Below are 24,414 nucleotides of genomic sequence, written 5' to 3'. Positions count from 1 at the left end.
TAATAACTGGTGTTATCAGTCCAGTGATAATAAGTGGGGGAGTTGCCACCAAGAAAAAAATATATTTCTTTAATAGCAGCATCTTAAATATTGCGTTTCTTAGTTGTATATGTTTGGACCTTAATCCTCCAACGTTACATATGTGAATAGTCACTGAATTCACTGAACAGAGGAACTGGATTTATTTAGTATGACTTTGACATGTAAGGAAATCCAGTCCTCACTGTAGTAATATGTATTTGCATATATAAAGCATTGTTCAAACATAAAAGTATTTGAAGGGTTGTGATTTTGCTGGTTTTGTATAGCATCATTGTATACCTTCTTTAATTGTATTTCACTATTCTGATCTATAACAAGACGTTCCTCTGAAAGCATTAATTGTTTGCTTCTTCCTTAAAATAAAATTATTCTTAGTTGTAAAGGCTTGGTGTTGGACACTGAAGAAGGAAACTTCCTGAAACTTGCAGAAGATGGAACAGTTTTAAGGTAATATTGACAATAAGTTTATATTGTTAAACAAACACAAAGATTTTATCCTCTTTCTGAAAGCCATCTCTCAGTTTTATTAAATATTTAAAATACTACTTTCAGCATACATTCATTTATTAGATGTAAAAGTTTATGTACTCTTTGGTAATGTGGTGCTCAGTTTCTCTTAATGGTCCATATAAATTTTTTTCATCATACTTCCATGATCGCTGCTAGTAAAGAATATATCATTTTTAATAAACATTTAAGATTCTAAGGGCAATACTGATCTTGAAAGTAAATTCAGTTTTTCAGTGGCTACTTCGAGTTCTGCTAAAATCCAGGGTAAGGTTTTTCTTTGTGATTAACCTGTCTCAGAGTGAGTGCTAATGACTAATGCTAATGACGAAAGCAGTATTATCTTTGTACCATACACATTCAAAATTCTGCAGGCCTACAACTTATAATTTAAATAGCCTAAGGTAAATTAAACACAGAAATTGACACATTCACTCTGAAGATTCAGGGTTTTTTTTCCTCTTAAAAGCTTTTTTTTTACAAAAACATAGACGATTTCTATTTTGAATCACAAATCTGAAAAGTAAATATATCTAAAGTATAGCAATCCCAGTCCCATTTCCCCCTTATTTTTTTTCCAAAATGAAAATCCATAATTTATTACTCAAGATAGACTACTTTTGTTTTTCTGATAGCATAGGGGAGAAGGAGCTTTTGAAGATGCTAGGGAAAAATCAGATCTCATTCAAAGAAAGGAAGAAATACCTGTGAGTCTTTGCTGTGTATCCTGAAATTCATTTAGTACCATGTATTTCAGAGTATAAAGGCAGAATTCAAGACTGGAGGATACGCTACAGTAAAGGGAAGAGTGATACAGGATTTCTTCTCCTAGCATTGCCTGTGTCTGCTTCAAAACTGGAGTCTCTGCATTCTTTTGGGGCCCAATTTGATCGTCAAGCTAGTTGATTTTTAATTCCTAAAAAGGCTTGTGCGTACTCCTGTATTACACATGCTGCACGCACGGCTCAAACTAGCACTTTTCCATAGTTCTGCCCTGCGCTCTGTGAATGTTCGCAGGCTTCAGAATGATGTATAGGCTTTCTGCACTGTGTTTTATTGTGTAGTGTATATGGATAGTTCAAGTATAGCGAGTGTCCTCACACAATTGAGAACATTCGAGCAACGCAGAGTAATTGTGTTAGCAGGTGAGGCACAGTAGCCGTGCCCCCGGCCAGCAAAACCTCTGTGTAGTAGGGCTTTTATCGAGGACTGTAATGTATATGATAAAAGCTTAGGTCCTGGGAAGCTTCTAAGTTATAAAAAAAGTGGCTTCTGATCAACCTGCATGCACCTCAGTATTCAGTTGCAATGCATTACTTTGCACTAGGAGTAGTTTGGCTGTTTTCAACCTTTTTCTTTCTTATTTTATATAAATAACTTAATGCATCAAATAGGGCAAGCCATGGTACAAAGAGCATGACATCCGAAGAGATCCTGGAGACGTATGGAAGGAGGGAGTGGAAGCATTTTAATACAGTCAGTGGAATGGTTTCCCGCACAGGTTAGCATGTCCTTGCATTAGTATGTCCTCTTCTTTGAAATTGCTCTAGCCCCTTCAGTGCCTCATAGCATTGGTTTTTACCACAAATATTTAAAAAATACTTGAGCTGTGAATTACTGGAATAGATGATTGTTTTGGGGGAGCGTTGTGGGGTTTTTTCTATTTTCAACTTCTAATACTAGAGTTCAACTTAGAAGTAGCTCACCGGTGATGAGGCAAGTGAGCCTGACATTATAGGCATGTTTTATAGAGGTGGGCACATTGTTCCTTGATGAAGTAGGCTGAGATTACCAGCCTATCTCATTTGGATAGATTTGGTAAATCTTAAATTTTTCTTAATTGTTGACTCATTACCATCAGTGCTGTTACTGGAGGCCTGGGTGCAGGTGCAAAGAACAGAGCATATCTGGAAACAAAACCTGTCCTCCTGCAACTGTAGTTTCTTGGTTTTAAGATGGGAGTCACTTTGAAGGCACTGTTTGCATTCTTGCTAGCCGTTCTGTGCTTCCTCTCCATTTTACTTTCATCTTGGCAATTGTGAGTAATACACATAATGTGCTCAGTTAAGTTGCATTGTCCTGTGTAACGGAGATATCTTCCTTGAGATTTTGCTGACCTAAACTTGTTTGTGATGCTTACTCTAAACGGCAGGTAATCATTTGCAACAAGGTAGAAGAAAAAGGTTTCCTTTGGTCACATAGCAAATGTGTCTTTCTTATTCATTGAGATGTGCACTCACTCTCTCCTGTGAATGTTAATCCCTGTTTTGATGAGTTGTTCTTTAAATTGCCTAAGAGACAGCACAGACAAGATCATGAATGCAAAAAAAAAATAATCATCTGGTTAAGTTATTTTACTCCTAGGAAAGAGTTGCTGAACATGACCTCAGTCTGGGGGAACGTTTGCGCCCTCCTGATTTTGTTCTGTTTTGAGGGCTCACATAATAATGTGGGCATGCTTCCACTTGAGCTAAGGCTATGTCTGCAGCATGTGTGTGCACAGGATGAGACTATGAGTAAAACCTGTCCAAATGTTTATGAAACAACTTCTCAAACTCTTTCTTTGTGTTTCCACTGCTAGGAAAAAGGATACTTTGGAGGAGTTAAGTGGTACTGCCCTGACTCTTAAAACTCATGGTTCTCCCCCATCTCTTCCACCTTAACTTTTAGAACTTTAAAATGTATTTTTAAAATCTCTCTGCCTTGATATAGGTGAAGAACTTTCCATTTCCAATTATGAGAATCGGAAGTGGGAATAAAGGCTAACAGAGATCATGAAGCAGATAATGCTTATTACCAGTAAAATCCAAATAGGAGCTTGTACTATTATTTAAATGTATTTTTTAATTTGAGATTAAAGCATACAATATGTCTTAAAAATAGTGGAATTTTTTTTTATTTTTTATTTTCCAGCTAAATACTATTTGTATGATAATTATTTTGACCTGCCGGGAGCTCTCTTGTGTGCCAGGGTTGTGGACAGCTTAGATCAGGTAAGAACTGGATTGTTTGAAACTAATCATTGCATTATCTTTCTCTTCCCCCACCGCACTGCTTCCATGCATTATTAAAAACATACAACAGCATCAAGGTCTTTAGTTTTTTTTCTTGTTTGGAATTTTTCATGTCAGACAGTGTATTCAAGTTGTTTCCAAAGCTAGTTGTGAGCCATATGGAATGTTCAAAATAAATATACTTCCACCAGAGGGCACAAATAACTAGGATACGACTAGAACTGCACTGTTTTCTCAAGTTTACTCTGTGATATGCAGAATAGATTTCTTAAAATCTCCTTTAATTATACTTGATGATACTTGAATTAAATCTAAGTCTTCTGAGTAAGACAGCATGTTAATTTGCAAGTTGTTAATGAGTTGAAAGCTTAACTCCATCCCTTTTTAAACTTGTTTTTGTCTTAAATATATTGATCTGTATACACAGATGTAAATACACCTCTACAACAGTATCCCTTTTTTTTTTTTTTTCCCTCTGCTAAACAAGTTAAATTCTCAAAGCAGAAAATACAGTTGTTGAACCTTTTTCAGTGCTTTTTAGATAGGTAAAATATCCTAAATGCTACCTTTGAAGTTTGAGGCTAATTGATTTGGTTGTGGTAAAGAAGGCTTGAGTCTTGGACTTGTGTGTAGCTGAGGGTCAGAGAGGGTTCTTCTCATACAGTAAGTATATTGGTGTCAAAAGAGTACTGATGTTATCTTCTGTCTGAAGATACCAAAGCGCTGCAGCACTGCAAATTGCAAATACTGAACTTTGTCTGCAGAGTGAACTTAGGAGCTGTGAGATGGGTATCTGGGATCCCTCTGGGCATCAGCTGACTTGAGCCTTTAGCCTCCACTCCAAAATAGCACCCTGAGTAGATTGCTGCCTAAGTCCAAGTGCTGCACAAAGAGTCAGCTAAAGCTAGCTTATCAGGAAACACTAGGACAGGTGCACTGTAAGACTCCTTAATTTTGTGCCTCATTAATCTCCTTCCTCTAATGTTAGAGCTTAGAACCCTCTCTCAGATGTGACATCTGTATTGTATTACTTCATTTTATATTTAATTTGGACTCGCACAAATCACCTTCTTATTGGGAGAGAAAGGATGTCATAGTGTGTATGTGTCATAAGCTTTGCACGTTCAGTTACTAGTTCATAAGCTGAAACACTCACCCTGTGTCAGTGCCAACTTCAGCCAGAGAGAATGAAACCCGTGCCGTTTCTCCAGAGAGCTACCAGAAGCGGGTCGTCCATCCTTTTTATCAGCTAGCAGTTCTTGAATATTTTACTGGGCTGCAGGAATTTCCCAGAAGGTTAGCATCAGGTGAGAAAGGTGCAAGGCAGGAGGTGGTAGGCCTCTCCAGCACTCATGCCTGCAAAATGCTGCATCCGAAGGGTTAGAAGCCATCACGTTTTTTCCTCCCACATTTCTGAAAGGAAGTAGAGGCTTCTGTTTCCTGTTCTGGGACCTGTTTAGTTAGGGCTATTTTCTTACCATTTTTAGAAAACATTCTAGGATCAGGAAAGTTACCTACTGGAAATAGATGGGAGAACTGCTGGGTTTGGATTCAAAATGGGTTTACATAGGAATTGAATGCTGGGCCGCTCTGCGCTTTTAAAAATGAATCTGCTGTATCGGAGCCAGAAAAGCAGAGGAGCTTCTTGCTGGTTTGGATCTTCGCAATGAAGAGCTACACAAAATACTGGTAGTTCAGCTAATGAAATCACATTTGATAATCGCACCAAAATCATGGTGGACTGCATGTGCATGCACATAATTTTCTCTCTGCTTTCTGGTAATTGGTCTGTTTTCTTGTATGTCTCGTATGCAACGCCTGTAGATTAGCAAGGAATTAGTTTGACAGCTGTTTTAGTCTTCTCTCAGGCCAGATGTTTTGAAGGAAGTGTACCCACTTTTAAACTAGTATCCATCTGTCCTCAGAAGAGCACTGTGAGGAGCTGTTAGCTCATTGCACTGATTTATTTATCTTTTAAAGAAACAAAAAAAAAAAAAAACCAAAACCAAAAACAACCAAACCCCCAAACTTAGGAGCAAGTCAGACACGTGGAATACGAAGCGGGTGGACAGTTGAATCCGTCTGTCTCAAGGTTAGTGCTAGTGTAGGCTGGTGCCATTGCCACTAGACAGCTAGGTGCTCCCCAGCATCTCCTGAACACGCCTTTGAATAATGACCTTGGCTAGCAGCTAACTGAAGTTTGACATACATGAAACCTTTTCTCTTTATTAGTTCTTTTATGTATTTCTGCAGCAGTTTGCTATAGGAATGGATTAAAAAAAATAAAAATTGAAAGCCACAGCATTGTATCTTTTCTGCTCTTAACCTGTGGAGCTGGTGGATGATAAGCAGACTGCCATAGTGCTTGTCAGTCGTGCACAGTGGGACTTGTTTGTGTGACTTGCCAGTTGTGAAATTAAGGGGAGACTGTTCCTCTGGAAGCCTCCATGGCAGATTAGGCCTGAAATAGCAGTTTACTTCAGTACGTATAACCTACATGGTTTTGATTGGTGATGTTAAGGGGTGTTTTTTTTTAGTTTCTGAATGTTTCCTTCTCTAGAAAATGCTGTATGCTTCCAAAATGGGTCATTATTCAGGTATCAGTGCAATGGTCAGGGCACAGAGGGCAATGCTGTGAAATCTGTTAACAGTTGCCTTGAAATTTATCCTCACGTAGGTGTGGAAAGCCTGTAACAGCACTACAGAGATACTTTCCATGGTGTACAAACTCAAAGAGGCTATCCCACCTGCTGAACACCTCTTAACAACCTCAGTAGCTAATCCTCTGCTCTGCAGTATTGGCTGGATGCATAATTGTATTTATTTAATTCAGCTCTCCTAAAACTTCTGGAGTTTGAGAGTGCTGTGGGGCTTGGCTGGTTGAGAAGCTTTTCGTCTCCCTTGGTGAGATGCTGAGAGGGCGGTTGAGGTCAGCTGGAGCGCTCCCGTGCCTGGGCAGCTTTCTAGGAACGGCGAGAGGCTGTTCACAAGCACAGATTGCCTTCCCCTGTCTTCCCGCCAGAGCTGGGGTTTGGCAGTCTTCAGGGGACAATGTGACGCCGTGCTGCTCAGCCTGGCTTCTGGGTGAATGTTTTGTATGGTGTTTGGGGTGGAGATGTTGGCAGGAGGACATTGCCTCTAAATTATAGCAAAGGATTTTGCCAGTTCTGAGGGTGGAAGGTGATATGAGTGCCAGGCTGTAGATCACGTCAACCTGCTAATTAAGTACAGCATCTGCAGCTCTAGGCACTTCTTTTCCCCAGATGTCAGTGGAATGGCTCATTCAGTAAGTTGCTGTTGTGTCTAATGCCTCCCTTTGCTGTAATGTCTTAAAGAGTTCCTCACAAATATGAATCCTTTCATCTTTCCTGTTCCTCCCCAACGATAACCTTCTGAAGTAGGGAGGTAACTTGTCTGCAGTTATCCAAAGTTAAGCTGGGTGCTACTGAGTCCTAATGTCCTATCCTACTAAGACTGTTTTAGTCCAAATATTTTTGTTTATTAATGGCATTTGTGTCACTGTTTCAATATGAAAGCTCGAAATAGCTGATGCTTGATGTAATGACTAGGTTCCTTTTGACACTTACAGCATGATGGTCAGAAAAAATATGACTTCTGGAAGGACATGGTGGCTGCTATCCAGCATAATTATAAAATAACAGCTTTTAAAGGTAAGTGGGTTCACTGAAAACTTACTATAACAACTGAAAATATTACATGTACTTGCCAAGGCAAATACATTTGCAAGTACGCTGTAGGCTACTCAACACAGCTTTTACTTTTTAAGCTTACAAATAGTTGTATAGTAGGCATATGTTTATCTTGGAATAGAAGATCTTTATCATTACCATTTCATTTATCTGGAACTGTTTTGCTATCTTTAATAACACTTGCGATGCGCTCCTTCACTGAATTTAATGGAAAAATGGTTTCTTAACATGATTGGTATAGTAATGTGGACATCTTTGAACTGTATTATGATTTTATTCCTTGTGTTTTTGTAATCATAAATAAAATCAGAAGTGCATTGGAAAAAAATTACTAACAAATATTTGATAACTTTCTTTAGTGCGCTAGTTTTTTTATTAGAATTCCTCATGTAGTATTGACACAATAGTGAGGAGATTGTTATTATAAACATACTAAAAATTGCAGAGGATATTTTTTTTTTTTATAATAGCCTTCCTCCACCCAAATCCAACCTTATAATACTGTAATATAAATTAGAGTTGGAAAACATCTTGGATACCCTTCAGCTAGAAATTATTTTCCTTCTTTCACAAACTTAACTTCTGAGTTTCTCTTAGGCATATAAAATAAGAAGTTGAAAATAAAGGTTAACCATCTTGTGTGTGCACACAATTAATTGAAACTATTTTTAACAATGTTTTTTTGTAAAAAATACTATTTGCAGCTCAGTTCAGAATTCTGTATCATTTTTCTGACAGTATTTTTCCAATAGGATTACCTCTGTTAATGCAGCATTCATAAGGCACAGGTGTAGTTTGGACTCTCGTAATTGACACTTACCTTTTGTTTGCCAGAGCTGTACTGCTTGCTGTATTCCTTTCAAATGGAATTGACAAAATTGTCTCAGAAAGGTTCTAAACAAAAATAGAAGCTGATGTCAGGATGCATATTGTAAAAGACAGCAATATAGTCATAAAATGTTTTGTTTGTTGTTGTTACTGTGTTTTCATTGGAGCTTTGAGTGTGATTGGTAGTTAAGAATTCCTCTAGGAACTCATTCATACATGAAATAAATGTATTCTTTGTTTTCTGCTGATATTAAACCAATGCTAATCAACTGTAACTATTTTTTTAGCATTTTGTTAATTCTTTTTTCAAATCATGAAAGCTCTTTGCTTTAAAAGGTGTGGATCATGCAGCATTTGGCAAAAAGAATAATTTTTAAAAGCGTTTTTTGGAAATGAATTAAATGATAGAGCAGTCAAAGTCTGATCTTTGAACTCGATTAAATAACTGTTTTATTTGTATATGCGTGTCTGTGTAGGCATGCATGTGTACATTTATGCATATACCTACCTATCAGGTTCCTATTTGTGTATGTAAGCATGGAATCTGCATACAAACAGATGTGTGATGACTTAGTGCTTTTTGAGTCATCAGAATTGGTACTTAATGTAACACACCTCGTTCTCTATTACAAAAGTCATGAGGCACATGCACAACAGTATTGAAAATACAAGAAAACATAGTTACTGATAGGCATGAGTTATTTTGGATAAAGCTCTGTCAAATCAGAAGTAAAACCATGCAGATTGTATACAGTTCTTTAATATATGAAAGTACTACGCTCTGTCATGCATCGCTTTGAGAGGCCTCATGGTGGTCTTGTTTTCCTTTTAATAATGTGGTCCAGGGGATAAAGTACTGAACAGGGAGTCAGAAGAACCAGAGAATGTCTTCCTGTGTCACTTACCTGTGATATTCCCATGGAGTATCTCTTTTTATTCCTGTGGAGTATCTCTTTTTGCTTTGGGTCTCCCTGTGCAATGAGAACAACTGTACTAATCTTCTGTCACAAGCTTGTGCCAAAGAGACTTTTTTTTTTCTCAGCTGCAAGCTTAACATAACTTCCTGAGGAAACTCCTAAACCTGGCTCCAGCCCAACGTCTACATACCAGGAAGCCCCACCGTCTTTCTTAGCCCGCAGCCTGGCCTGAAAACCACAGCCTCTTGACTTAACTCCATGCCTTGTAGGGGGTTTAACCCTTCAGAGAAAAGCAGTGCTCATTAACAGTTAGTCAAGGTAAAATTCTAAAGCAAACGTATTAAGAGGTCAGTTGAGGAGACGCAAAGTTCCCAAAGTTCCCGAGTTGAAATGCTGTCTTAGTAGCGCCATTGTCAGTGATGGAGCAGAACGACTGACCATTTTATTTTTTGAAATCCCTAAGTGTTTGCGAGTCACTTTGGTTTGTTGTCAGTGTGCCCTTGTTTCTCTGTGTCCCTTCTCTTTTTCACATGATTTCTTTGATCATAATCAGGTGTCTGGTGGATTTTGCTTTTCATTGTCTTAGCTATGGTAATTGCCTTAGATAATTGCCCTATGATATTTTTTTTGGATGGCTCTTTCAGATAGCCATGATTGTCCTGACAGCTTAATGAAGGGTATTAACCCACTCTTCTACTTGTAAAGAAGAACTGAGGCTTGCAGAGGGAGAGTGAGAGGGTTCCAAAATAGTCTTGTGTTATTCAGATCTTCCTTTCTAAAGAATAACAAAAAAAAAAAAAAAAAAGAGGAGGGGGGATGGGGATCTATTAAACAATACTGTCAGAAAAGTGTGATGTCAGATAGCAGTGAACACGGATACTTATATTTTCAAAATGGTCATTTCTTACCTAATAATACCTGCAAGAATTCCCTCTGCAATTGATATCCAAGTTGAGCTTTAAAATTTGAGTAATCCTTTTTGTAAATCTTTAACTTATTACTGGAATGTTTTGGAGCTTTAAGGTGATTAACATTACTTTGTATGTGTTTCTCTTAGTTTATATTCTATATAAATTAGTAAAGAGCAATTTTAAAAGAAATGGCATGTGGCAATGTATTTGAAACTGTATAAATATGCAGACAAAGTTCCACAGCGCATTATGGAAACAAAGTTTGATCTTTAGAGGAGTAATGAGGGCTTGAAGTACTGTATAATTATATCCACATGAAAAATTTCAGATTTGGTGATATTTGGACAGAAATTCAATAGTTTTTGTAGGAGGAAGATGCCTGATACAACTTCTTAAAGCAGAATTTTGTAAAACGTCTTCTCTCAAAGGCTGCTTTCTCTCTGTCTTCCGTGGTTGTATTTCCCTATCATTTCCCTGGCACTTCTGAAAACTGTACCATCTGTGTTTATATAGTGAAAATGACATACTTGTAATATTTCCGATCAGTTCATAAGATTATATTTCAGTTTGGAAGTAAAAAGATCACGGCTAATATGTCAGCAGAGACTTCAAAAATTGCCCATAAAAAGGCTTGATGGGTCTGCTTTCTGGTTTCGAGGGTGCAACTGAGAAGTTTGTCACTGACCATCTTTTACAAAATGGAAAATGATCAGAGAAAGAAAGTGCTAGACTTAAAACCTGGTTTTTTAGTAACTTGCATTTTTTCTTTTATGTGATTGATCAGTATTCTGATCAATACATCAGCATGCTGATGTATGTGAAGTGTTACTTTGGGGAGGAAAACTTTGGATCTTTCTAAACCACTCCATTCTCTTCCCAAAAACGTGCATGCACACACATAGACACACACGCACACACACACAGAGGTTTTTTGATTGCAAGTTTATGCCGTTACCCTGTTGTCTTGGCAGAAGGTAGTGGATCTAGATGCCCATGATATGTGCATTATAGCCTTTATATGCAACATCAAATACAACAAACAAAAAGCAAAGATGCTTTTCTGACTGAAAGGAAAAAGTTCTCCAAAAATCCTGCAAAACATGAGAAATTCCTAGTGTTGATGTAGACCAGTGATGAAAGATGGTTATTTGTCCTAATCGTGAAAATGGCAACAAAGATAGAAGGAAACAAATTTGTTACACTGCTCTGCTGGCCTTTCCAGCTAAATACAGAAGGGATTATTTGGGTGCTTTGTGTGTTTGAACACTTAAGAACTACTGAAATTTGTCTCAGAATTTTTTTTAAGCCTTTGGAAGTGAGTTTTGTACTATTACAGGCTCTTATGTTTTCATTTTTATCTCATATTGGATTTTCTTTCCTCTGATGATCCAGAAAAGATGTGCTTTTTGGAGGAGCTTCATCTTTAGGTAGATTGCTGATCATCTTGTGGAGAAAAATATTTTAAAAACAAATTTAAAAAAAATCTTACAGACCTTCTCAAGGTCCCCTCTAAATTAAGAATCCAAAGCTAAAATCAAGGTAGAAGTTGTGCTTGTGCCACAATTTGGTGTGTAATCTCTAGTTTTTCAGTGTTAAGAATTGCTTTCTTAATGACTTAGTGTCTGAACAATTATGAAAAGCCTTCAAAAAGATGGGCATGAGGTACTAAGTGGTAGACTTATTTGAAGTCCTGTGTGCTGACCTTAAAGGACAAAACCTGATTTAAAGTGCGTGGACGATAAGGTTTAGTGAACTATGCTTTTAAGAATACTGTCTGGGCCCAGTTTCTTGTGCAGAGAGTAGTTAATTGGAATCACAGAACGGTAATGTACTGCCGAGCATCTCCAACAATTTTAAACATGTGCTTTGGCATACATTTCAGATGTAAAGCAATTAACCAGAAACTGTACAACTACTAAGCAGTATTTTCCAGCTGCAGAGTCCAGTCCCTCTATTTGTTTCTGAAACAAAAGTGCCAGATTGGTTGAATGTATTGGCAGCAGCGCATGCTGTGTTTAAATATTGGAAAGTGCTGTTGAACTAATGCAAATGATCACAGGAGAACATTTTTAGTGCAATAAAGAGATAATTCTTAGGAGATCTATAATTAATATTTGGCCTAAAACAGGGAAGTAGAAAAGTGGGAACAGACAATTCAGACTCAAGTGTTTTGAGTTTTATTTTGGCTTGAAAGAAAAGTATTGCAGGATTGCTACTTATAAATTGTGGTACTGTCCACTGTATTATTTCCATACAAACATTTGTGTGCAGTGTTTGTAATAGTAATACCTATTTGTTTGCCGAGGTCTAGTTGGCTGCTAAAATAAGCAGATCTCAAGTTACACTCCACTTAAGCATTTATTATTTTACCGAAGTATAGCCTAAACCACAGGCTTCCTTATCCAGCAACACTTAATAAGGGAGAAAAAAAAAATTCTGTGAAGTTACTTTCTTGGTAGTTCTTTATAGTTTCCAAAATGTTATATAGTTTTGCTAATGATAGATCAACCTAAAGCTGTCCTCGCTTTTTTTATTAATCCTAATGTATTATCAAGTACTTATGAACTTGCTGATTTCAAATGTACACAAAATAACAAGCCTCAGGTTCTGCTTTCATGAAGAAATGGTAATATCACAAAACTTTTAAACATAGGCCTACATACTTTTAGTGCAAGTGATTAAAAACTTCTGTTTAAAAAAATGAAGCTAAAATAATAGTTCATAAGGTTTTGGATGTATATGATACACATTAATGGTAACTGTCATTGGAAGAAATGTATCAACAAACTATTATGGTTTCATAATTTATAAGCGCGTATTTTACTAAGCTATCTTACTTTTTACAATTAACTTTTCACAGTGCCGTAACAGATTAATGTAATGTCTAATGTTTGTGAGATGTGAGTGTATGTAGGTATGGTCAATATGATTGTCTACTGACTAATTACTGTCACCCTCTGATAAATTTACCATGTAAGTAAAATATATTCCCCAGACTATTGCGTTTTAAAGGAATTAACTGTTCATGGAAAATCGGTGCAAAGATCATCTCCAAATATGGGGTGGTGGTGCTGTTCTGATTTTTGTGAGTGTCTGCATGCTTGTGAAGGTATGTTCTTAATGTCTGGATTTGGTGATAGTTTTTTGACAGTACTCTGAATATTGTAGTTTTAGAGAATGTTAGGAGCTTAAAAAATATTGAACAACTTTGTTGCTGCAGACTACGAAGTGTGCATCAAAGCTAAGTGGATTTCTAGGCTTCAAATCTTGTTGCTTTTTCATATTTTGAAAGTCTTAGATCTTCAGTAACAGGTAACAATTTGTAAATCTACCTTTCTCCAAGGTAGTTACTCATTAATAAGAAAAATGGAACTAAATTAAAACTGTGATGTGGTATGCACCGTATTAAAGTTGTTTTCTGGAGTCCTGTTTGATAGCTTAAAGATGAAGCTGACAGATAGCAGAATCTTCCTGAAGTATATTATCCAGCTGTTGTAATGACTGTGGTGTATCTGAGACCGTTTAGTTTGAATAATACCTTCAGTTAATTCAAGTATAGTGAAGTATGATCTAGAGTCCTGGAATTGCTACTTTATGTGTTATGAGAAGTGATAGTTAGGAATTCAGTTTTTCTTTTTTTTTTTTTTTTAAATAAAAAAAGATAAGAGAGGCTGGTGCATTATATTAATTCATAAAATTTTAATGTTGCATTCAGTTGGACAATTGATCATAATTTGAAACAAATCTTATGACAGTTCTCTAAAAACATACAATATTATTCTAAGTTTGAACCAATCTCTTCCACTTTCTTACTCCCTCCTCCACTTCTGTTGCAAAATTGAAGTTGCATGGCCTGCTAATGATGAATCAGATCAGCGCCCAGTTAAAATGGTCTGAAGGAGAGAGTGTCAGGACAGTGTAAGTGGGATGTTTTTAGTTATGAGCAAATAGGAAACCTGAGAAAGAAGAATGAACGTAGTCAGAGGAATAGAGACCATTAGATTCTGAATTGGGCAGTTGGAGCCATACTTGGTCGTTCTCCGTGAGATCGATGACAGCACTGCCGGAAGCCTGGTCAAGGTATCCTTTCTTGTACTCATCATAGGTGTACATGAGTGGGGAACCATTTTTGTAGAGTGCAACCCAAACATTTGTTCCTTTTGCATGGACATGGTAGGAGAAATAGTACAGTCCAGGGACCCTGCAGGTGAAGATTCCTGTTCTGGGGTCATAGTGTTGCTGCCTATTGTACAAGATTTTATCAAATTTGATGGGGACTGTTGCCCCAGGGTAGGCTTTTGAGAGGATGACACTGAAAGCAGACACTGGCATCCCTGTAAGAGCTTGATTTACTCCTTTCATGTAAGACATTCCTGATAGCTCCCGAGACTCTCCTGCTTTAACGTAGCTTTCGGGCATCTGTGGGATTACGGCTTGGCCAGGGGGACCAGGAGGACCTGGGGGGCCTGGCAAGCCGGGCTCTCCATTGTTGCCTTTAGGCCCAGGGGGTCCGGGTGGTCCCATGGGTCCACTTAATCCTTTTGTAGCGATACCTGCTGGGCCTGGCAGTCCTGGTGCTCCTGGCTCACCTTTTGCACCAGGGGCTCCTGGCAGGCCAGGGGGGCCGATGGGGCCTCTGATCCCAGGTATTCCTGAAGGCCCTCTGGGGCCGGGCTCACCATTGATACCAGGCACTCCCTTCACTCCTTGTGGACCCATTGGGCCAGGCAAGCCAGGTGGCCCAGCGTGGCCAGTGTCGCCTTTCGGACCTGGGAAACCTGGGTGTCCCTTAGGACCAGCAAGACCCTGCTCACCTGGGTATCCTGGTTTTCCCTCTAATCCTGGTAGACCTCGTTCACCCTTGGCCCCTGGGAATCCTGGGGGGCCTGCAGGGCCCATGTCACCCTTGGGTCCAGGTAGGCCATTCTCACCAGGCAAGCCTTTGAGTCCTTGGGGGCCCATGTTCCCTGGTGGCCCGACAGGTCCTGGTTCTCCTGACACGCCAGCTGGGCCTTGGTCTCCTTTAGGTCCTGGAAGGCCAGGAGGACCTTCAGGCCCCCTGTGTCCCTTCATTCCTGGCAATCCTGGCTTTCCGAATCCTGGAAGACCTGGGGATCCAGGCAAGCCTGCAGGTCCGGGATGTCCCTTGGCTCCGGGGATGCCTGCTGCTCCTGGTGGTCCCATTGGCCCAGGCTTGCCGATGCCAGCTTCTCCAGGTTCTCCTGGGGGACCCTGGGGGCCTGGGATACCAGCTGCTCCGGGTGCACCTGGTAAGCCTCTGTCACCTTTCATACCAGGCTGACCTGGAAGACCATTTTCACCAGGCTTCCCTATCCCAGCAGGACCAGGAAGGCCCCGGGGTCCCTGCGGGCCTGGAAGACCCCTGTTACCCGGGCGGCCTGGAACACCGAATCCATTTTCTCCCTTTTGTCCGTTTATACCAGGGATACCGGGCTCTCCCTTCTCACCGGGGAGGCCCCTCGGCCCTTGAGCTCCTGGAGGGCCTTGCGGTCCCGGCTTGCCGGGAACAGACAGTCCTGCGGGGCCGGGAGTGCCAGGGGGTCCTTGTGGCCCTCTTGCTCCTGGGAGCCCAACAGGTCCAGCTTCTCCTTTCTCACCATTTAGTCCTCTATCTCCTGGCTTTCCTGGTAGACCCGGCATGCCTGGCTTTCCAACAGCAGAGAATCCAGGTGGTCCTGGCGGACCAGGGGGTCCTTGGGGACCAGGACTTCCAAAGCCTGGTTTTCCTGCAGGTCCTGGTTGTCCTCGTGGTCCAATAGGGCCAGGAGGACCAGGGGGTCCTTGTTCACCCCTTATCTGCACACCTGCGAGAGAGGGGAAACCAGGTCAACCAGGGCAGCTATGACAGATTTGCAGACTTGTATCATGGTGGTGAATTGTGTGAAGGGTTAATTTAACTTGAACCTCATAGAAGTCAAGTTTCTAATACGGTTCGGTCACCGAGAACCTGATGTTCAGAGCAAAAGTGTCTCAGAGCTCTTATATGAATAAATATCAAGTGTAAATGAGTTGTGCGCTACAAGGCTGCTGCAATTTTTTTGGCTTCAATACATTTAGGGTCGTCAGAGAGTTTAAAAGACGCTGTGCAAGTAGATGCAAACTGTTAAGGAAGAAAAAAACAGGTAGCTGATTTGGCAAGCCATCAGACTTGCATCTTGATGATGAATAAAACTAGAGAAAGCTTCCTGTGGAGGTGTAGCTGCTTTTCTGAAACTACTTGGTGCTACGTTTAAGTAGTGAGATTTTTGGCTCCCCCCCTACACATTTTTCCAAAAGCAGGACATGGTTCTGTTTTTTGGTAAATGTATGGGTGTTTTATTTTCAAATACTGTCTTAAAGATTTATTTTTTTTTGTCATAAAAGTTTCACACAGTGGCAAGGTCACCATTGATAATTCATCTTACTGCAGTCAGAATTGGGCATTAATTTCTTTTATTAATACTTAATTTTCTTAGCTATCAAAACAGCAGGTGGAGCCACTTCACCAAATGTCACAAAAAGAGGAATAAACCAACAAGCTCACTGCTTGGTTTTCTGTGGCCTTTGGGGGAGCTTGCAGTTGGAATTAGGATGCCGATTTGTAGGACATTGCAGACAAGATTTAACGTGGATATTGTGAGACTACTTCAGTAGTTTGCAGCAAATTTATGCTTATTTAGAAAAGATCGATAATTGATCAACAATTGGTTCAGCTAAAGTTTGCATTTCAGTCTCTTACAAAGAGAGCAGTGTGTGTGTATGTATATATATGAAAGTTTATGGAGTGATTGTTCTGCTGTCTCTTAGATAATAAATTGTTTTTTCCATTATGGCTAGTCTTGATGAACCAAAAATGAAATGAAAGAGGAAGAAAACTATTCTTGTACATAATGTATTTTAAAAATAAGAAATGTTTGTATGAAATACATTTGATTTTGGTTTTATATTGGATCTGCAAGGTTGCCGCCTTCCTTTATTGCCAGCGGGGAAATTGTTCTTCTCTACCAAGTGTAGAGAGTGCATTTTCTTTTTTCCTGATGCATAAAATCAGCACAAATGCATATCACCTTATTTTGCACACCTTCCTATCTCATCCTCCTCAAGGAAATGGAAAGGGAAGTCAGTTGTTAAAATCCTACACATAGAAATAAAGCAATGTCTGTCATTCAGTCTGACAAACTGAAAATGCAAACACGCACCCTTCTCAGCTGCAAAGGAGACTGTGGAATCTGTGAGTACCAGTGGCAAGTCTGGTGCAGTATTTGGTATTGTACCAATACCGTTGGATTTCTTACTACTGAACTCCCAGATTCATTAGGGTACAATTGCAAGTTGGGATTTTTTTTTGTTATATGGGTCACATAAGATATGGCAAATTTTGAGAACTACATTGTATGAAAAAGTAATTTGGAAAAGGCTTAAGCCTGTCAGAATTAATACATACCCGGCAGTGGAAGTGGTGTGTAAGTGTTCTTTACACATTACACATTTTCTCTTTGCCACAGATAAGGGAGCTGCCATCAGAGAAAACAGCATACTTAACTGGAGGACTGCAAATTTATTTTGTAGGTTCTATCTATGGATAGAACTTCAAAAACTATCGGTTCACGTCAGAGAACTCAGTCAGGGCAGATCAAAGCCTCAATACAAATACCTAAACAGGTTCCTAAGCTAATGCTGTTTCAGTTGTAAAGCATTAGGATAAAAATATGAATAGGATTTTACATCAACCACGTCGAATCCAAAACCAAACATTTTTGTGGATACTTTGGCAGAAAGCAACAGTGACCCCAGCCAGCTTTGCTCTTTCATAATAATAACGCAAGGACCTGTGTCTAGGCCTACCAAGTGTGTTTTATTATTTAGCCGTCAGCGTGGGTTTAATTTCTGCAGGGGCGCAACATGCATTTTATTCAGCTGTATTTAAGTAACATGCAATTATTGCACTTGATCTATTTTTTTTTTGGTGGAAAACTTAGCTTCAGAATGCTTCCTACCATGTTTTAGATGTACCTTCGTATCAGTCCTAGGTTCACAACGTGGTGGGTGTTGCCGTTTTGCATAAGATGCATGTTGTTATAGAGATTTTCTGTGAGGAGCTATATTGTTTCAAAGTTGTGCTGCTTTTAGATTAAAGTGTCTGGTAATTGTGCTGTCTAGAGACAATTATAAGTCCTCTGAGGAAAGGACAGCTGAACACGTTCATGAAGTAGTATTTTTAACAGGAAAATTGAAGTAGTGGTTGGCTGCTTTTTTTTATATATCTTGGCACATATATTGATACAAAATTGGTTTATGTTCTCTGAATGCAGTCAAGGCCTATTTATGTATTGAATTAAGTATGAAGACTTTAGCATAACCTGCGATAATGACTTATTTTAGCATTGCTGAATAGTCAGGCTTAATTCAATGATTATTCTCAACTAGGAATTTTCAAAAATTTCAAGCCAAAAAGCAACCGGTTTAAAAATCATGTCCTAGTGTATTTAAAAAATTCTAACACTAAATACGTATAGAAAATGAAATTGTATTCTGACTGGAGAGCTGTCAGGAACAAGCTTTTTAAAACTGTTAAAACAATTTCACCAAATTAGATGAAGCTTTAATGGTGTTTAATTGCCAACAAAAATTGTATGATCTGTTACATGTTGTCCTGAGTTACCAGTTTGGGCCTAGACTGAAATTTTAATTCCAGGCTGCTTTTTGACAGAGTTGTACAAAACAAAAAAGAATTTATTGGTAACTAAGTCTCTAGAAGCTAATATTTGGTGACCAAATAAGAACAGTAAGTTTTCTGTGATCATGTTGGACTAGAAATGATGATCTCTAATAGTCTGCCCTCTTTAAACTCTTCTAAAAACCCTTTATAGGGTGCTTGTTTTCCAGACTGAAGAATAGCAGTGGTTTTCCAGTCCTCCATTTTGATGCTTGTTCCCTGAATGAAGATTTGTCAAGCAATTTTGAATGACTGGACTTCCATGTCTGTAAAACTGTAGACTGTTCCTGCTTTTGAGGTCTAGTATATAGCCTTTGTTACCTTTCCTAAATAGCATTTTACACTTTTCACATGTTGATATAATCACTATCATTCTAAATATGAAGTTTCATGCACATCAGATTCTGTGTTAGTATATAAAGTGAAAACTTAGTTCAGGACAATTAATTTCCTCCTTTCACCCCATTTTCTGTCTACCCTACTCCTTCCTTAATTTGCTACTGGTTTCCTGCTTTCCAAATGTTTTGGCAGGGGAGGGAACCCAGTGTGAAGAGAAGTGAAGTATGGTTGAGGATAACCAAGTAACTATTGTACTTCACTTAAAAATAATATAAATATGTAAATGATTCTGAATGAAGTCATAGAAAACCACTATGAAAAGTTAATGAGGGGTGGGGGAGGAAATGCAACTCTAACCCAGTGGGAATAACAATTAGTAAGTCCTCAGAGTAGCTGTTTATGTAAATGTACCTAAATTCAATCTGAGAGTGCTGATAGGATTCCAGAGAGTCCTTGTGCTGAAGGCAAGGGATGAAACTGTGACAGTACTTTGGTACAGCCCAGAAGAACAGTTTGGGGGGGTAAGTTTCCCAGGCATGCTGCTTTCACTTGGCTCTTACTGCAGAGTGTTCTTGGAGTACGCGGACTGGAGCTGGTTGGGGTGAGATCAGATCTGCCTCTTTGGACTCAGTGTATGCTGCTCGTGAGCATCCAGTCCATAGGATTAGACTAGAGCTATTCTGAAACAAAACCTTCTAAATGAAGGCACTGTGGATGCTATGTCCTGAGCAGCAACTACCCTGCTCTCCAGATCTGCTTCTGTTGTGCTGCCCTATTTTCTAATGCAGATATAGCCTAAGATGTCCTTTTTTTTCTGGTGAAGAGTTTATTTGCTAATCCTATGTTCTGATTCAGTTTCCTTATTTCTGCCCAAGTATGGTTATTTTAACTAAAAGTAGATGGGATACAGCAAAAGTGAAAGCAAGTCTGAATAGCCTGTTGATGACTGAAAGAAAATAATGCGCGGGTGGGTGTTTACAAGGAAGATTCAGTTCTCTTGATTTTTAGTGATGATAATTTTGAATAGAGACTATTGATCATCCTTTGGGGGACAGTTGATCAAATAAAACCAGCACTAGGAAGTCATAAAGTTTCAATTCCAAGTTTCTAAAAAAGGCTTTGGCCTAAGCATGAAAAAATAAACAGAACTCAAGTAATTTCAAACACTGAGTATAGCTACCCATTTGACTTACAAGGACAGGGAGGATACCCAGAAATAAAACATCACAATGTATGGCATTGCAATTATATATTGCTTATACAATCTGCCATAAGACTGACTTATGAAATTAAGATAATTTTTTTATAATAAATCTAGAATTGATATATTATTATTAAATTAGTCTGATAATTAAAGTATGAGCTGAAATCACTCATGAAAAATTAAGTAGAAGTTTGTGTCACATTTTTATGACTATATATCAATTTATTTTGCCTGTCTAGACTTCCTTTGGCCATATGTATCAGATATGTATTTAAATTCATACCTAAAGTCTGTTTTGAGTAGCGATAACATGACAGAATATATAAAAGTTCTTTCTGAATATGGTAGATGACAGGTCTATTGTTAGAAACCCCAGTGTTGAATCAAGAAATTTGAGAATAATTAACATGTTCAAGGCCAGGTTGGATGGGGCTTTGAGTAACCTGGTCTAGTGGAAGGTGACCTGGGGGGTTGGAACTAGATGTTCTTTAAGTTCCCTTCCCACCCAAACCATTCTGTGATTCTGTGTTGTACATGGTTATGCACACAATCATGTAGTATTATTCCCACTAATGAAGGTCAGGTCTGTAGCTGTGATTTTGTTTCTACTCTATATGCCTTTAGTGACTGTGTAAAAAAAAAAAAAAAAAAAAAAAAAAAAAAAAAAAAAAATTCGTCTGTGACAAGCGTGCATCTTTGTCAATAGGAGCCAACTGCCGGAGCCACTGCCAGTTCTTTATGCAGACATGACCTTATTTTAATAGCCCTAAACTGTTAGTGAAAGTTGAATACCAGTAGTATAAACAAAGAGCTTTTGTTCATGTATTGACCCACTAAGAATAATTGTGTTATTTTATTATCAAAAAAGTAATAAGCTTACCTTGACTCTTTACATTGAATGGTAGAAAATGTGGCCCCTTGATGCTGGATTGTTTCTGGTATCTCTCAGAAAAGTATCCATCGCTGCCGTGGACAATGTTCAGACAAAACAGCAGCAGTAAGGATATTTGTAAATGCATGTTTCCAAATCAGTTCTGTTAGAAAGGAGATAAAAAGTTTGTTATAAAGAAAAGCTGTTTTGTTTCTTGTGCACGAACAAATGAGCTTCTTAAAGTGTTGGTATCAAAACTAACATTATTTTGTGCTTAATTCCTTCTGCTTTTAGTAGTTGTGAAAAATCCTCTAACAAAAAGGAAATAAGGATTGCAATCACTTCGAATGATACAGCTCTTGTTTAGATAGCTTAGAGGCAATAGTCTCACTCTTAGGAAGAGAATAATTTTAAATGGATGCTAGCCTTTCTAAAATCACTGTCTTTAGAAACAGGGATTACTTTCCTAGTTACACTAGGGCTCTGAAAGTAAGTTCAGGAGTCGCATATATCAAAACTCCTGAAATGAAGAAAAGTTTACAGTGGAAATACATAGACACTCTACCACAACCACGTTGCCTCTGTCTAATGCTATAGCAAATGAAGTGCGAAGTCCTGGCTCCTTCAGCATCAGTGGCAAAAATCTCACATTGCCTTGCTTGAAACCAGGCTTTATCTGCAGCCTTTCAAATAGCCCCAGCGGCCCCTAAATATCAACCCCCTTCCCTCCCCAACCAGGAAACATGTATTCTGTAGAAGTTACCTTCAAAACCAAATAGAATAAAGTGAAATCATAACATACCAAAATGTTGTGGAGCTCCAATGCAGAGTGGTAGAGCAGTGAATCCTCCTCTGTTGAGGAGTTCTTCTGCCACCGGTGAGTGAGCAGAAGCTGATGATTTCAAGTGTCACCCTTGAGTATTTATACAATTTTCCCCCTAATAGTGTGACTGTTGGGCATAAGCTCCTCCCCAAAAACCAGTAAGCAGTAATTATCTGTGTGTATATGTGTATTTTTTAGGGGTGGGGGAAGCTATTTTGGGCAGTCATCCTAGATCCTGTTAAGTTTGTTTTGTTTTGTTTTGTTTTTCTTCTCTTGGATTTCTTATTGTTGGTGAAATTGTGTTGCTCATAGTTAGTATTTCCTAAAATTTTATATCCCCTTTGTTTTTAGAACTGAGAAAGGTAACAATGGAAAAAATCATGAACTTGTAAGTAAGGTTGTTAATTCTACGTGCTTCGTTTGGATTTCTCTGTAAATGTTTTACGGAAAGAACTATACATTTTGAACTTTGGTGAGCTGTTACTTTCAGGAGTAACCCTACTAAAGTCTGTAGAGACTACTTAAGTGAGTAATTGTTTATTGGGATATGAGCGTAGAATTTAAAATCAAGTAAGATGTTAATAGGGGAGTCGTGCGAGAACCTGAAGATTACTTTTCAGCAGTTATTATTTAAGGAGATTGTTATCTTCACATTATATTTCTAGAGTTCTGTTTTGATGCTGGAGGTGCAGTATATGATGTATTTTGCAAGTAATGTTTCTGTATTGTGCATTCTTGAAATGCAGCTTACCTTACCCAATGAGAACTTTGTGTCTGGTAGTAACAAATGTATTGAACTCCATAGTGCTTAAATTTGCAAGTGTTATACAAGCTGATGTTTGTGGCTGGTGGAGCTTTTTTGAGCTTTTCTGCAGTCAGCAATTAACTTCTTTTAAGGTTTGTTCAATCAAATGTAGTTATTGCTGTACTTTTACTGGATGCATGTTTTTCCTATTAAATGGTTTCAGTTTAGTAAATTTAAGCTACTGCTGGTTTACTGTTGGTGGATCAAACTTGATTACAGCTTATCTTGTATTTCTTTTTTTTTCTTTTCCCCTTCAGATTATAAAGTGGTTTTAGCTGTTAAGAAAGTTTGTTAAACCATTCCTGCTAATCTTACAGTGCTTCAGCATCACTTTGATTAGTGTTCAGTACCAAATAGGCAGTAGCTTTCAGTCCTTGAATTGCTTGGAACTCTGAAATATCATTTAAGATTGAAAGGCAAAATAAGAGAGAAGAAACAAACCTTTCCCATTTAGGATGGAACTGTAGAACTAAATATATAGCACACTTTGCTTTTATCAAACATTCTCAGCAAAAATACCTACGTATAAATTACCTGTGCCAATTTGCCGTTGCCAATTGCATACTTACTTGACATTGTTATGTGGTATTCAGTCTTGTAGGTGTTAGGCTTTTGGATGTTTTTGAAATTCTTTTGTTTCCCATGCACCAAAGAGTATATCAGAAAAACAAAGATAAATGATATGTGTTGTTACTAAAGGAAGCTGAGCATGAGCTACAAGTTACTATCCTGATGAATTGAGCATGCATTTATTTTTCAAGTTAATTTATGTCATTTGTGGAAGATGTCTGGCAAGTCTTTTGGTGAGGTACAAGCAACATCTATGCAGAAGAACATGTATGCACCCATATTCTGATACCAGTTGTAGAAATATTGTAATCAGGCAAGGGTACTAGCATGTTATGTTATAGGAATACTAATAAATAACGTGCATTACTGTGAGTTCTCATGCATGGTAGGTACAGAAGGGACACCTGTTAACGTTCCAACAAAAAGACTGAGCTGGTGGCCCTGAACTGTGTGACTGTCCTGTGGAATGACAGGTTAACGAGGGCTGAATTTTACCTGCTTTGTGCCTTTGTTTAATTCCACACTCTTCAAGTGACAACTTTTTTGGCTTTTATGTGTTATGGCAAATATCCTAGAACACAAGTTACTGTAATGAAAGAGACCAATGGACCATCAAGTCTATTCTGCTTACAATTGTGCTAATACCGTTGCTTACTAGATGGCTGTACTAGCGTTGTGACTTAAAGACTGCTGCAATAATTTATTTAATGTATTGTTGAACAGTTCTGTTTGTCCATTCTTCTTCCTAGCCATCCTCTAAACAACACTATGTTCCATTTCTGTAAATAAACCCTTTCCGCTGCAGGGGTCTTCAGCCTGAAGCCAGCTTTCTCCATTGATCTTGCATGCCTGATCTGGTTAGTGGTTTTCAGAGAATGTTTGCATGTCTGAGATGACATTTCTACTCCCTATGCGTGCATTCAGTTCCTTTTAATCTTTTGGAGAAGGAAGCTTTGTCCTCAGGTTGTTTGTGTAACTTCTCAAGGTGCTTCATTTAAAAATTCGTCTCTATAAATTCAAATGAGAATCCAGTCATCCACTTTTGACAGAGGCAGCAAATGTAAGGGCATAGAGTTTATATCCTCCTTGAAGAAATGCAATTCCAGACCCTTTTTTTGGTTCACATAAATCCAAAAATAGCTTTTGATTTGAAAACA

At 38.5% G+C, this 24,414-nt stretch overlaps 2 protein-coding genes across 2 annotated transcripts in view; one reads left to right on the top strand and one right to left on the bottom strand.

Moving 5' to 3' along the window:
• Nucleotides 1–24,414, top strand: part of NT5DC1 (5'-nucleotidase domain containing 1) — a 154,432-nt gene that overhangs the window by 4,774 nt on the left and 125,244 nt on the right. The window contains exons 3-6 of the mRNA XM_074580911.1: nt 418–489; nt 1,944–2,050; nt 3,463–3,542; nt 7,153–7,234. Of these exons, the coding sequence (XP_074437012.1) occupies nt 418–489; nt 1,944–2,050; nt 3,463–3,542; nt 7,153–7,234 (341 nt within the window). The remainder of the gene's footprint in view (nt 1–417; nt 490–1,943; nt 2,051–3,462; nt 3,543–7,152; nt 7,235–24,414) is intronic.
• COL10A1 (collagen type X alpha 1 chain) lies at nt 13,863–23,618 on the bottom strand. Its single transcript, XM_074580910.1, has 3 exons — nt 21,862–23,618; nt 21,069–21,222; nt 13,863–15,754 (listed from the first exon to the last, which is right to left on the bottom strand). Exons 2-3 carry the CDS (start codon nt 21,205–21,207, stop codon nt 13,863–13,865), a joined length of 2,031 nt encoding a protein of 676 aa, XP_074437011.1. The 5' UTR covers nt 21,208–21,222; nt 21,862–23,618.

The sequence above is a fragment of the Larus michahellis genome, chromosome 3, assembly GCF_964199755.1.
Source record: "Larus michahellis chromosome 3, bLarMic1.1, whole genome shotgun sequence".
NCBI lineage: Eukaryota > Metazoa > Chordata > Aves > Charadriiformes > Laridae > Larus > Larus michahellis.
The sequence above is the reverse complement of the archived record's forward strand: the minus strand, read 5'-3'. Positions and strand labels throughout refer to the sequence as shown.

Coding starts and splice junctions, on each gene's coding strand:
- COL10A1 (XM_074580910.1), bottom strand. CDS start 21,207: ATGCATTTACAAATATCCTTACTGCTGCTGTTTTGTCTGAACATTGTC. Junction 15,755..21,068: donor ATTCAATGTAAAGAGTCAAG/GTAAGCTTATTA, acceptor CCTCTCTCGCAG/GTGTGCAGATAAGGGGTGAA.